The sequence below is a fragment of the Apium graveolens genome, chromosome 2, assembly GCF_009905375.1.
Source record: "Apium graveolens cultivar Ventura chromosome 2, ASM990537v1, whole genome shotgun sequence".
NCBI classification, from domain to species: Eukaryota; Viridiplantae; Streptophyta; class Magnoliopsida; order Apiales; family Apiaceae; genus Apium; species Apium graveolens.
This window is the reverse complement of record NC_133648.1, coordinates 21,081,436-21,095,228: the sequence shown is the minus strand read 5'-3', so window position 1 is coordinate 21,095,228 and position 13,793 is coordinate 21,081,436. Positions and strand designations below refer to the sequence as shown.

The window sequence follows — 13,793 nt, the reverse complement described above, 5'->3', positions numbered from 1 at the left end:
CAGGTTCCCGAGATGTAATGCATATAAGCCAAATAGGTCAAAAAAACCTCGTCTCGATATTTGTTTATTCAAGTTTTGTTCTTCCTAATAAAAGTTCAAATCTCAAAGACACCAGTATTTTGTAGGGTATTTTGGTAGTGAGAGCATTACCATCAAAGCAGACAATTGTACACTACATTTTTTTACAAATATCCTATTGTTCTAGAACATAGTAACTATGAAAAGTGTTCCACAAACCAAGTTATCACAAAACATCTGCAGATATGCAATGCAGTTATAATTTTATTTTATTTCATTGCCATAGCATATCAGCTATAAAAAGCATCAGCAATTTAAAGCAGAACACCTATAAATAATGTTGGCCATATAGATTGTCCATAATTAAGAAGAAAAAAACCATAGGTTCCATCCAAAACACTTTCTCAAGTTCGATTGTTAAGGTTGATGAGAAATCCAACAATACATATCTATTACAGGAAACACTTGAAACAGAAGAAACATTTGATACTAGGAAGCACTGATCGAAAAAATTGGCTCAAATTCTGGGTTCTGCCTCGTTCCGTAAAAATATGTAACGACTCAAGTAAAACCCAAGTGTTGATCAGATAGTCTCCACTAATTCAAGAGTCAATCCTCTTCTTCCAGTTGCCGTTTGAATCAGCAGTTGGCAGAAGGGAAATCCTATTTACCTATTTTTTAAGATACAGCACCTTGACCAGGCTCTCGGATTTGAATAGATGTTCTGGACAAACTAGCTTCGAGTTCATTCAACTCATCCAAGTCAAGCTCATCGTCATCATCATCATCAATATCAGAAATCACTTCCTCAGAATTCGCAACTACGCTTGAAGTGCTTGGTTGAGACCCGGATGCATTGCTTGGTGCCTGAATAAAATAACATTGCACATGTTTTATGGTTCTATATCTTGACAAAGACGAACTTGCATAAATATGCATAGGATCTCCCCATTATTAATAGTAATAAAGAGGGACATCTCAAAAACTATGAGAAATCGATATAATAAAAAATATCAAGAGAAGTAATCTTGCAAAACTTCATCCTGGGGTACTAGCGCTAATGGGGTATATTGTAAATATAATCATACAAATTAAAAATTAGCTTACAGGATTTTGGGAAATGGATCTTGCATAACTAGTGGTTTGACAAGTTTAATTTGCCTAAAAGATGCAGGGGGAAATTGCCATATGCATGTTATTGTAGCAAAATTACCTGAAAGCTTTCTAAGCACATATTATAAATTTAAGCTGAAGGTAAAGCACAGGCAGGCACTGCCACACAATCATATAACATGTGCCCTCGAAGGCATTGTGAAGATCATACAAATGATGCAACCATATATTTATTTACATTATTATATACATCAGGTAGACAGTAACTAATCATACTCTTTAGATTCCACCACAGATTGGAGCTGGCTTAAAAACTATAAACTAATGAACCATATTTGTCTTCTTGGTGAATCTTCTTCTTATAGAATCTTATAGGTTCAACAGACTGATTTTGGGTAAGATTCTAACCAATGGCGTGGCTTCGATAAGGAATTGTGGCGTTACATACCTTTCAATAACTATGGCATTTAAAGAAGCCAGTGCCACAAACTGCCTTCCGCATCTAGGCCTGGCTTCTGCTATTTATTTTGCACCTATGTCTGTTAGGCCACAAGCTCCTCACTAGTTTGTTAGAGTAATACCGTTTCTTTAGAGGGAGGGAGGGAGTGAGGGAGAGCGAGAGAGAGAGAGAGAGAGAGAGAGAGAGAGAGAGAGAGAGAGAGAGAGAGAGAGAGAGAGAGAGAGAGAGAGAGAGAGAGAGAGAGAGAGAGAGAGAGAGAGAGTCGTGTCTTATCAATTAATTCTGGCTCGCTGGTCAGTTCTAAACATATTACAAATATTTTTTAAGTGAAAGTAACAAACTATACCATCTACTTCAGGAAAAATTTATTTAGAACTACGCTTAAAAGGCAAATAATCAAATTAATTTCATTATAGCACCTACCAATTCAAAGAATCGTAACATTTCTAGAAAGAAGAGAGGCTAACACTAGAAGCAATTCATGAGCTCTCTCAGCTCAGATGTATAAGAAAATTAGCATTCAATCTAGCAAAAAAGACTACCTTCTGTTCAGGAACATTAGGTTCTTCTATGTCTTATCAATTAATTCTGGCTCAATGGTCAGTTTTAAACAAATTACAAATATTTTTCAAGTGAAAGTAACAAACTATACCATCTACTTCAGGAAAATTTTATTTAGAACTAGGCTTAAAAGGCAAACAATCAAATTAGTTTCATTATAGCACCTACCAATTCAAAGAACCGTAACGTTTCTAGAAAGAAGAGAGGCTAACACTAGAAGCAATTCATGAGCTTCTTCAGCTCAGATGTATAAGAAAATTAGCATTCAATCTAGCAAAAAAGACTACCTTCTGTTCAGGAACATTAGGTTCTTCTCTGTCAAATTTCTCATATTCAGCAGCATCATCATCATCCACAAACAAGCTAGCATGTGCAAGAAACAACTCCCGACCACTGGATAAAAAAAATATCAAATTAGAAACTGAAGTTATCCTTTAAATTTAAAAATGGATATGAAGATAATAATTACCTCATGCGATCATTCTTTGCTCTCTCTGCTTGCTGAGCAGCTAATCCAGCCTCTTTTGCATCCACCTTTTTCTTTTTCCACTGAAAGAAGAGCTCGGTAGTGATCGGAGTAGTGGTGCTTACTTTTGCACGCTGTTAGAATTTTTAAACAATTAATACAAAATTATTGAGGTGGAAAAAGGGGGGGGGGAGTAACAAGCATAAACATATAAAACCGGCTCAAAATACTTTTTACTATAACAGTGAGAGTTGGTATGAGTATACACCACCAGAAACTGATCACTGATGCCACATGCAGCAGGCTATTATAATGCAGAGTTTAAAAATGAAACTAGGAATTAAGAAAATAATAAGCTGGTCACCTGATTTTCGATCTCATCCTCAATAGCGAGTTTATTAGACTCCTCCTCCAAAAGTGCCTTCATCTGAGACTTCAGCACATATCCTGGAGGAAGGGCATGTCTATACATACACTCTTTTCCCCCATTGGGGCAAGACCAGAACCAACCATATTGCTTCTTTTCAACTGCGTCCAGAAAATGCTTGCAAACCTGTACGAGGATAAGTAAGGTTAATATTCTTGAAAGGTGTACAGTTGTGGAAATTGATATATTACATATAGCATATAATACATGCATACGACAACACAACTGTACACACATGCACAAGAATTAAATGTTGCATGTTACATTTATGTTGGAAACATGAGCTAACCAAAAAAGAAGAAAGTTCTCTACTTCAAAGCTTTAACCAGCTCTTACAACTACATACTATAATATCCAGGGGCAGAGCAAAAAATATAGGGAGGAGTCGAGGAGCTAATATTTAAAAATTGTAAACACAATCAGATACTAAACACAGTTTATTATACGTCAAAAATAGATTACAAATGAAAATCGAAGTTTTAGTAGGTACTGGACATGTACAATAGAGTATAATACATAGTATTATGTAATTTCACTAGAATTGTGAAAGGTGCAGTTTCCAGGAATCATTAAATATGTGAAAATAGGACAACAGAAACATAAAAACTGACTCCTCACAAGTAAATGTAAAGGAAAAGGCATAAATTAACTCGCATGCTACATGAGGATGAAGGGAATATGAAACATACAATGTCGGTTGGTTTATTCTGATTGTACTCTTTTCCTTTTGATTCAACAACTTTCTCGAGCGTCTCTTGGTCCCATTCATCCATATTGTCTAACGCAAGTAACACAACATAAAATTCAATTGTTTGTTAAAAGAGAATAAAAATTAAATAATTGTAGTAATTGAAATGTTACATCAATTACCTTCATCGCGCTTGTCACTATATATATCAATCTTTTCACCCTTCCGTTGAATATTCAAATCATGTGAAAACTTGCACTTATAACCCTTTGCACACTGACCAGCTTTGAAAAACTCGCAGAGAATCGACTTTGGATCAACCCCTGTCAGATATCACAACTTTAAATATGAAAAGCTAGACCACTTATAGAAATTAAAGACCAAAATATATTGTCACATCACAGCCAGTTGAGAAACACACCAAGATAAACAGCTTGGCATCAGGGAAACTTATCAAAGAAACATAACATTAAATTCATAATAAAACTTAAATCTCGACAAACCTATCAAGAAAATATTAGATTCGTACAAGTATATCTCCCTCAAAATACAAATTCTTCAGCTGCAACAACTGAAGAGGGTTGTACATATATTTGGTGAGTTCTTAATTGGTCTATGAATGCAAAGTTCTGTTTTTTTTTTATTTCATTTGCTTGTAATCATTCTTAATAATGTTGTCTGCATATTCTATATTTGAACTATGCAGTAGACAGATCCAAAAATCAATTAAAAGTTCGGAAACAAGAAATTAAATTAAAAAACCTAAGAAACAGAAATATACCAACAGGTACTTTAGGTTGAACAACAGCAATCTTGAACAAATCATTCAGCTCCTTCTCTCTAGCCTTCTCCTCATCTTTCTTTTTCTGCAAACCCAAAAAACATCAAAATCGAACATCCAATAAAATCTCTCCCTCCATCTTCTCTCTCTCTCTCTCTCTCTCTCTCTCTCTCTCTCTCTCTCTCTCTCTCTCTCTCTGTCTCCCTTCTCATATTCTCTCTTTCTCTCTCCCTCTTTCTCTCTCCCTCTCTCTCTCCCCTATCTCTCTGTATCGCTCTCACATAAGCATCTATAAAATTTTCAATAAAGCCTCCACCTTTATGAACAATCAAACAGAAATATCAACACACACACACACGAATACATAAAATTCTGAAAAAAGATAGTACCTTTGCAGCGAGTTTGGAAGGATCAGGCTTAGGAATAGCAGAAGCTTCAATAGATTTAACATATTTCTGAACATTTTTACTCTTATTCTTATTCTTCAATCCAAATGTCTTATCTTCAACTGATTTTTGCTTCTTTGCAATATCTTGTTTCGATGCTTTCGGTGCTGATTTCGGAGGCATTTTCGTGCTTCGATTCGACGATTATTTTCTCGATTTAAATTAAATTAGGGTTTAGTCAAGTGTGTTTCTCCTGTGTGTATTGAATATTGATTGATGTATCTCTAATTTGGGGATATATGAGAGAGAAGAGAGTGTGAGTAACGAGGAGAGTTGTTTTTGGACATATAGTAGTGGACGGGCCGGAGAAAGCCGGAAATTTTTTTAGCGGGCTTAATTGTCGTGACACTTTTTTCGGCCCAGATCATTTCTTTCACCAAATTGATCAGGCAACACAGACCAGGAATAAATACTACTCCCGTCCCTTATACTTATTTATACTAGCTTAAATCCCGTGCGATACATGGGTTTTCATTAATATTTTAAATTTTTATTTATCAAGTTATATTATATTTTTAAAATATTTATATAAATATATAATGATTATAAATTTATAATAAAAATAATAGAATAACATGTGGTCGTAATTTAGTAGAATAAATAGATTATTTCTAGTCTTTTAACAATTTAGTAGTTTAGCATTTATATATTTTAATAATAGGATAAGTTGTATTCGTAGTTTAGTAGGATAAGTATAGTATATTTAGTAGTAGTTTAATAATTTAGTAGTTTATTAGATATATAACACTATTTATCTATTTTTGTAATAATCAAAATTAGGGAATTATCGTTGAACCAAATTATCTCTATTCCGGCTATTATAATATAGTAGTATAGATTTGGGTAAGATTTTTTGACACGTATTTTAAAATGTATATAAAATATAATTTTGTTAACCTTTTTTATAATTTTTTTCTAAATAAAAATTTAAATATTCAATTTATATTCACAAAAAAAAATGTAAAAATAAGTTACATAACTACATTTTTAATTATGTGTCAAACACTCTCTCAAAAATGTAAATAAAACAAGGAAAATGTTATATCCAGAGCAGCTTTTTAATTTCCAGAGCAAAAGACATTTGTAAAGACTAAAATGCCCCCCTGAATGTACATCAATAATCCTAATAAAAATTAATGCGAGAATAATTCAGTCTTTTCAGAGTACTTTTGCTCTGGAAATTAAAATCCTGCTCTGGATTTAACATTTCCCTAAAATAATTAAAAAGCATGGAGAGAGTATTTATTTAGCGACCAGTATTAATATAAATTTTTTTAAATAAAATAAATCATTTGGTTATATACTTATATTTTGTAATTAGGGTAATAAAAATATGACTTGATTCACGTGAAAATAGTGAAAATAATTATATAAAAATAATTAGACGTTTTCACAGTAAGAACTTGATTCAAGTGAGAAAAGTATGTATTGGCATTGAATAAAGAAAATCATCTGATATTTAATTTGGAGTTTTTCAAAATAAACAAGTCAAAGCATTTACAACCAGCTAGGTTGTTACATCTTTTGTAGGTTTTGTCTGCATATATGGCTAGATGGGCTTCTCAAAATATGATCACTTTATTCACATGGCTCATCAGTAATATGCATGTTAATCAATCGTAGAGGGGCGAATACAGTTAAATAATCAAATCGAGATAACAAACACAATTGAAACAACAGTTTTTATAATTGATGTATAAAAACTGATTATAATACTCTCTTAAAGGATGAACAGATATCCTTGAGAGTTGTTGGTTATGTGAATAATATAACAATATTCGTAATGCCTAGTTAAACCTAACCTATGCTTATATACTGCACAGTTACACAATCAATAAAGAATTCTATTAAAATACAATAAGGAATCCTACAACATATCCATCTACTGATTGCTACAATAAGTAAAGTTTTACACCGACATATTTCTGCAAATATTTCCTCCTTTAATATCTTCTGATTTTAGGCTCGACAGATACTGATGTGAGTAAATCCTGATGACAAAAGCTTATCAGCAAATACTGATGGTAAATGTTGATAACATCACATTCATCAAATATCGATATCAAATGTTGATCAATAAACTCTGATAGTTTAAATACTGATATCATCAAATTCTTCTAACAATCTCCCCCAAGTTGTGCATTAAGTAAATATGTACAAGTTCCTAATTGATGATGTCAAAACTATCTAAACGCAGAAATATAAACAAGTAAACTATCTTACAGTCAGTGCTTTCAGATTTTAACTTCAGTCTTGAACTCTACTAAATCCAAAAGCATCATCAAAATATTTCTTGAGTATATTTGCTTCAAGAACATTTAAATACATCTCCATCCTCTATTTGATATCCTTGAGCTCTTATGTAGATTCATCATTCTTATAGATAGCAGCTCTGAGATCATGTAGATTAGATCTTCCAAGTGGCAAGTCATCCAGTTCCAAGAAACCAACTTTCTTTCCATCAGGGTTGAAAGTGATAACTTTACACCTATAGACATGATCACTTTGGCTCCTTCAATAAGTATATTGTTGTGCAATATAGGCCTGTACATAACAAGACTAAGTTATATTGGCAGCCCTAAAGTCTAGTTGTATGATAATCTATATTTATATTTTGTAATTGTATTTCTTGAGTCTGTAAAAGTGTTTAATAAATTAGACTTGGGGATTTTTCTGTGAACAACCTTCAAGCTAAGGAACAAACTCTGGAAGAAGATCAATTCCTGATCATGCCTTAGAGAGAAGTATAGCATGTTGGATTTGAATAAAATTGTTCTAGGAAAAATGTTATAAGTCAGATATCAAAAAGTCACAGATCAAAGGATATCGAGAAGTATGTCGAAAAGTCCAAAATGACTTATTGAGAAGTCTCAAGAGATATCAATAAGTCAACCTACATATAGAGATCTCAGATATCAACAAGTCAAAATGTCTATGTAGGGAACTGAAGATATCGACAAGATATTTCTTCATGTAGAGATCTAGAGATATCGACAAGTCAAAAATCCTCATGTAGAGAACTCAAGATGCCGACAAGTAAAAAGTCTATAACAAGAACTAGAGATGTCGACAAACTATTCTACATGTCGAGAACTAGAGACCTCGAAAGTCAGTTATATATGTCAAAAACTTGAGATATCGATAAGTCATTTCACTTATCGATGTGTCACTTCTCTACAGAACAAAAGGAGACCTTGACAACCTATCTCATAATTCAGAATGCAGACAAGTTCAAGATTCAAGATTATCATCCAACAAACAATTCATTCACCGAATTGGAAAGACTACAAAAATAGCTTGAAGAATACAAGATCAAGGGTCGGGATTCACCGGACAAAGGATCGTCACAAACCTACAAGAATCTGTATATATTCGCTAACACCAGAAAAAAAATAGACAAGATAGCTTTATATACTATCTTAGTACATTTAAGTGCAAGTTTTTTAATCATGTGATGTTGGTCTATAAAGTATGCACGGGTCCTTAGTTTAGAAACATATCTAACAAGTGGTATCCGAGCAAAATCTGAAAGTATTTAGCTAAAGACCTTGGAAGAATGAGTGCTAAAAAATTAAACAGTATCAAGATACCTATCTTTGATAAGATTAACAACACGCTTTGGAATAAGAAAATAAAGTTGTTATAAGGATGACCAACCCTATGTACATTTAGATTCTCAAGAATGGAACCTTAATTTCTATGGAAAGGGTTCCTGAATCTACAGATGGATACATGGTCATACTTGCACATTTTGCACCTAAAGATCCCTTAACCTACACAGAGCCTGAAAAAGAAAAGGTTTCACCGGATAGCATCTTACAGCTCATATTGATTGAGTCTCTTGATAATGTGATGTACAATAATATTATTAATTGTGATTCTGCTAAATAGATCTAGGGGAAAATAGAAATACTGTGTGAGGGAACAGAAGAGATTAGATCTAATCAAAGAAGGATCTTGGTGTCACAGTATGAGGGTTTTATGGCTAAACCTAAGAAAAGTATAACTAAAGTTTTTGAAAGGTTTAATAAGCTAATAAACGATTTGCAGCTTCATGACAAGTATTATGAAGCTGAAGAGGTTAATCTTAAATTCTTGCTCACCCTTCCTGATCATTTGGAACAAAAGATATCTGCTATTAGAGAAGGAAAAGATTTAAGCAGAATAACTCTGGAATTATTGTATGATATCTTGAAGACCTATGAGCTGAAAATATTATATAGAAAGTCTTTGAAAGCTGGTCAAGGGCATATTGTTGAAGGATCAAGTGCCTTGGTAGCCAATGACAGCAAAACATCTGAAGATGAACTAGAAGCTCAAACACCAGTTGTTTAAGTTGTTGAGCAGAAAAATAAGGAACCACATAAGTGAGTCATATTAGATTTAGAGGAAGATGAATTCTACACCCTTGATGAGTTGTATGAGATGGACCAGTCAATGGCTTACATTGAAAGAAAATTCTCTAACATAAGGGTTAAAAAGCCAAAGAACTTCAAGAGAAAGGGTCAGGCATCCAACAACAACAACAATGGAATTGAAAAACTCAGTTCAATTTAGTTGGCAAAAGTGGCTACAAGTCAGGGTCTGTTGACAGATCAAAGATAAGGTGTTATAACTGTGATAAACTAAGTCACTTTGTCACTGAATGTAGAAATCCAAAGAAAGTGAAGAAATATAAAGCATAATTGGAGTTGGAAGCAAAGTATGAAGCACTCTTGAGAAAGCAACAGGGAAAGGCTTATATTGCAGAAGGCAAAAGCTGGGATGATACAGATGATGAGGATGACTGTGAAGAATATGGAAATTATTTTCTCATGGATGTAGAGCAAGGAGAATCATCTGCATCCAAATCAGAGGTACCTATTCTAACCACAATTGAATTAAATGTCACTCAATATAAAAAAACTGTTGAGAAAATGAGTGTAGAGATGTTTCATATCTACACAAACATGATGGCGGCTATTAAGGAAGTGAGTAGGCTGTCAAAAATCAATGAGAAGCTTGAGATTGAAAAACAGGAGCTAGAACTACAGCTTGTTGGTCTTGAAATAGTCAAACAAGAAAATGAGTAACTCAAGAACAAGTTGAAGTGTGATAGAGAAGTAGAGGCAATGTTGAGAGAAAAAATTGAGAAAAATAATTTGAAGCTCAAATCATTCAAGAATGCATCTCATTTGATTGGTCAGTATCATGAGAAAAACAAACCATATGCTAACATAGCTATTGGTTTGGACTATGAGGCCTTGAACTCTCACAAGAAAATTGAAGTTGACAAAGGGAAATAAATTGAGAACCAAGATGTTCCCGTGATGCTAAAAAGAGTAAATGCACCTTTGTTTGAAGCTTGTGAAGCAAATTTCAGTGAAGTGGAGTTGGAAATCAAGTAAGAAATTGCAGATGAAGACAAAAAGAAAAACAACAAAAATGGAAAAATAGGTATAAACAAGAGCAACAATTATGCCTATGTTGCAGATGCTCAAAAGAAGCAATGTTATAAATATGGCTCAGCAAATCACCTAACTCACCTTTATAGAAAGACTGTTAATGAGCCAAAAGTTGGAGCATGCAAGTACAATGAGGCACTGGTTGAAGATTCATATTCCTTCTGTGATAAGTTTGATTGCATTCCTTGCAAAATGAAGGTTATGACAAACTGTCATAAGTTGAGAAAAGATCACAAGAAAGTCAATATTGGATCTGAGATTAAAAAGGGAAATGTTGATCAAACTATGAATGTTGTTCTTTTTGAAAATTTAAATTCTACTTCTGCAACTTTCAATGGAAAAGAAGAAAGTACCCAACACTGCTTGGGTAGCTAAACACACTTAATCCTCATTGTTTGAAGGGAAGAAGAATAAATTCATATGGATCATTGACAGTGGATGTTCCAGACATATGACAGGTGATAGAACCCAACTATCACAGTTTGAGGAGATGGCTGACCCATTGGTGACTTTTGGAGACAATAACAAAAGGTTCATAATGGGATTTGGCAAGTTAGTTTCTGGAAATATTGTCATTGATAATGTAGCACTAATTGCTGATCTTAAAGTAAATCTTCTCAGTGTTAGTCAGTTTACAGACAAAGGTTTTAAAGTAATATTTGACAAAGAAGATTGTTAAATTACTAGTAAGAAAACTGGTGAAGTCGCTCTAAAAGGATCAAGGAAAGGAAGCATGTTTTTTGCAGACTTGATATCAAAAAACAATGATGGAATATGTTACTTCTACACTTAGGCATCCAGTGAGCAAAACAAACTTTGGCACAAGAAACTCTCTCACTTGAATTACAAAGAAATCAACACCTTGGTGAAAAATGAATTAGTGAGAGACATTCCAACTCTAGAATTTGCTCAAGATGAAGTTTGTGAGGCCTGTCAAAAAGGCAAAATGAAGAGGTCCAATCACAAGAGCAAGACTGTAAATTCAATAAGTGCCCAATTGCAGCTTATTCATATGGATCTGTTTGGACCAGTTAATGTCTTATCTATGTCCAGAAAGAAATATGTATTGGTGATGGTGGATGACTACTCGAGATACACTTGAGTGAAATTTATGCATTAAAAGGATGAAACTCCACATATCATCACTGAACATATAAATAAAGTTGAAAAGCATAATGAGGACCAAAGTTGTGTTAAAAGATTTAGAAGTGATAATGGCACAGAATTCAGGAGTGCAACTTTAAGTGAATTCTGCAAAGACAAAGGCATTGTTCAAGAGTTCTCAGCTACAAGAACACCTCGGTAAAATGGTGTGGGTTGAAAGGAAAAAAAGAACTCTAGTTGAAGCTGCAAGAACAATGCTGCAAGATGTCAATTTGCCAATAACTTTTTGGGAAGAAGCTTTCAACACTGCATGCTACACTTAAAACAGATAATTTATCAACAAAATCCTTGGCAAGTCACCCTACTCAATTCTGTCAAAAAGAAAGCCTAGTGTAAAATATCTGCATGTGTTTGGAAGCAAATGTTTTGTGCTCAAAGACAACTCTGATTATGTTGGAAAATTTGACTTTAAAGTATTTAAAGCTATTTTTCTGGGATATTCATTGGAAAGAACTGTCTACCGAGTTTATGTGTTAGAGCAAAAGAAAATTATGAAAAGGACATATGTGACCTTTGATGATGACAAGTGTCCAGGATTTGAATTCCTTCATAAAAATGAAGCTGAAGCCCTAAAATTTGAAAATCTAATTATTGACAGTGATTCTGAAGATGAAGTTGAGATTTACACAAACAATAGAGTGGAGGAATAATCAAATGAACCAGTAAATTGTGAAGATGATAATTCATCTCAAAGTAGAAATACACCTAAATTTGATGGCACAAGCTCGGGGGGAGAAAGAGATGACAGTCTTGCAAGTCATGCCAATAATGAAGAAAATGAAGACAATTCTAGCCAACAGAATCATACCAGAAATTGGGATAGAAGTCACACATGATAAGCTATTATTGGTGATCCCAATGCTGGAGTAAGGACTAGAAGTGCCATTGTAAATAAATGCTTGCATGCATGCTTTCTGTCTCAAATTGAGTCTAAGAAAATTGAGGAAGCTCTACTTGATCCTGACTGGATAACTGCTATGCAAGAAGAGCTAAATCAATTTGAAAGGAATAAAGTTTAGTATTTGGTTCCTGCACCAAAGAACAAAAGTATCATTGGAACAAAATGAATGAAAATAGAATTGTACCAAGAAATAAAGCAAGACTGGTTATGAAAGGCTACTCACAAGATGAATGAATTGATTATGGTAAAACTTTTGCTTTAGTTGTAAGACTTGAAGCAATAAGAATTTTTCTTGCATTTGCTGCACATTCAACTTTCAAAGTATATCAAATGGATGTGAAAAGTGCATTCCTTAATGATGAATTAGAAGAATAAGTCTATGTGTAACAACCACAAGGCTTTGAAGATCCAGAATTTCCAAACTTTGTATATAAACTGTTGAAGGCTCTTTATAGATTGATGCAAGCACCCGGAGCATGGTATGACACATTGTCAGAATTTCTACTCAAACATGGATTCACTAGGGGGACAATTGATAAGACTTTATTCTACAAGTAGCATGATGATGACATTATCGTGGTTCAAATCTACGTGGATGATATCAATTTTGATTTTATAAATGAAAAGCTATGTCAAAGATTCTCAAGGCTCATGCAGAGTGAATATGAGATGAGTATGATGGGAGAACTAAGTTACATCATTGGCCTTCAAGTTAGCCAAAGAAGTGATGAAATCTTTATTAGTCAAACCAAGTATGTCAAAGATCTACTGAAGAAATTTGGAATGGTTGACTGTTCACCCACGTCAACACCTATGTCTACAAATATCAAGTTGGATAAAGACAAGAAAGGAAAAAGTGTAGACATTTCAGGTTATAGAGGAATAATTGGATCTTTGTTGTACTTAACTTCTTGTAGACCATACATCATATTTACAACATGTATGTGTGCTAGATTTCAAGCAAATCCTAAAGAATCACAATTGATGGCTGTCAAGAGGATTTTCAGATATTTGAAGGGGACAACAAACTTAGGATTATGGTATCCTAAGGGAACTGGTTTTGAAGTTGTTGGATACACAAATGCAAATTTTGCTGGATGCAGAGTAGACAGAAAGAGTACTAGTGGAAGCTGTCAATTCCTTGGTCAAAGACTTGTATAAGAAATAGCAATATGTGTCAACTTCTACAGCAAAAGCTGAATACATAGCTGCTGAAAGTTGTTGTGCTCAAGTACTTTGGATTAGAAATCAATTAATGGACTATGGCCTAGTATTACATAACATTCCAATCATGTGTGACAATATTAGTGTCATATCTATTGTT

The 13,793-nt window shown here is 33.7% G+C and overlaps 1 protein-coding gene across 1 annotated transcript; it reads right to left on the bottom strand.

The window, feature by feature from the left end:
* Positions 1-347: 347 nt before the first annotated feature.
* LOC141707101 (zinc finger CCCH domain-containing protein 11-like) lies at positions 348-5,303 on the bottom strand. Its single transcript, XM_074510092.1, has 8 exons — positions 4,904-5,303; positions 4,515-4,599; positions 3,916-4,056; positions 3,735-3,823; positions 2,983-3,171; positions 2,622-2,752; positions 2,440-2,545; positions 348-885 (listed from the first exon to the last, which is right to left on the bottom strand). Exons 1-8 carry the CDS (start codon positions 5,081-5,083, stop codon positions 697-699), a joined length of 1,110 nt encoding a protein of 369 aa, XP_074366193.1. The 5' UTR covers positions 5,084-5,303; the 3' UTR covers positions 348-696.
* Positions 5,304-13,793: the final 8,490 nt, after the last annotated feature.

What these genes read in the sequence shown, in the direction of transcription:
- LOC141707101 (XM_074510092.1), bottom strand. Translation starts at nt 5,083, where the DNA reads ATGCCTCCGAAATCAGCACCGAAAGCATCGAAACAAGATATTGCAAAG. An exon ending in TCAACCTAAAGTACCTGTTG is followed by an intron (nt 4,057 to 4,514) that starts GTATATTTCTGT and finishes GATATCTGACAG; the next exon opens with GGGTTGATCCAAAGTCGATT. An exon ending in AGGATGAGATCGAAAATCAG is followed by an intron (nt 2,753 to 2,982) that starts GTGACCAGCTTA and finishes AAATTCTAACAG; the next exon opens with CGTGCAAAAGTAAGCACCAC.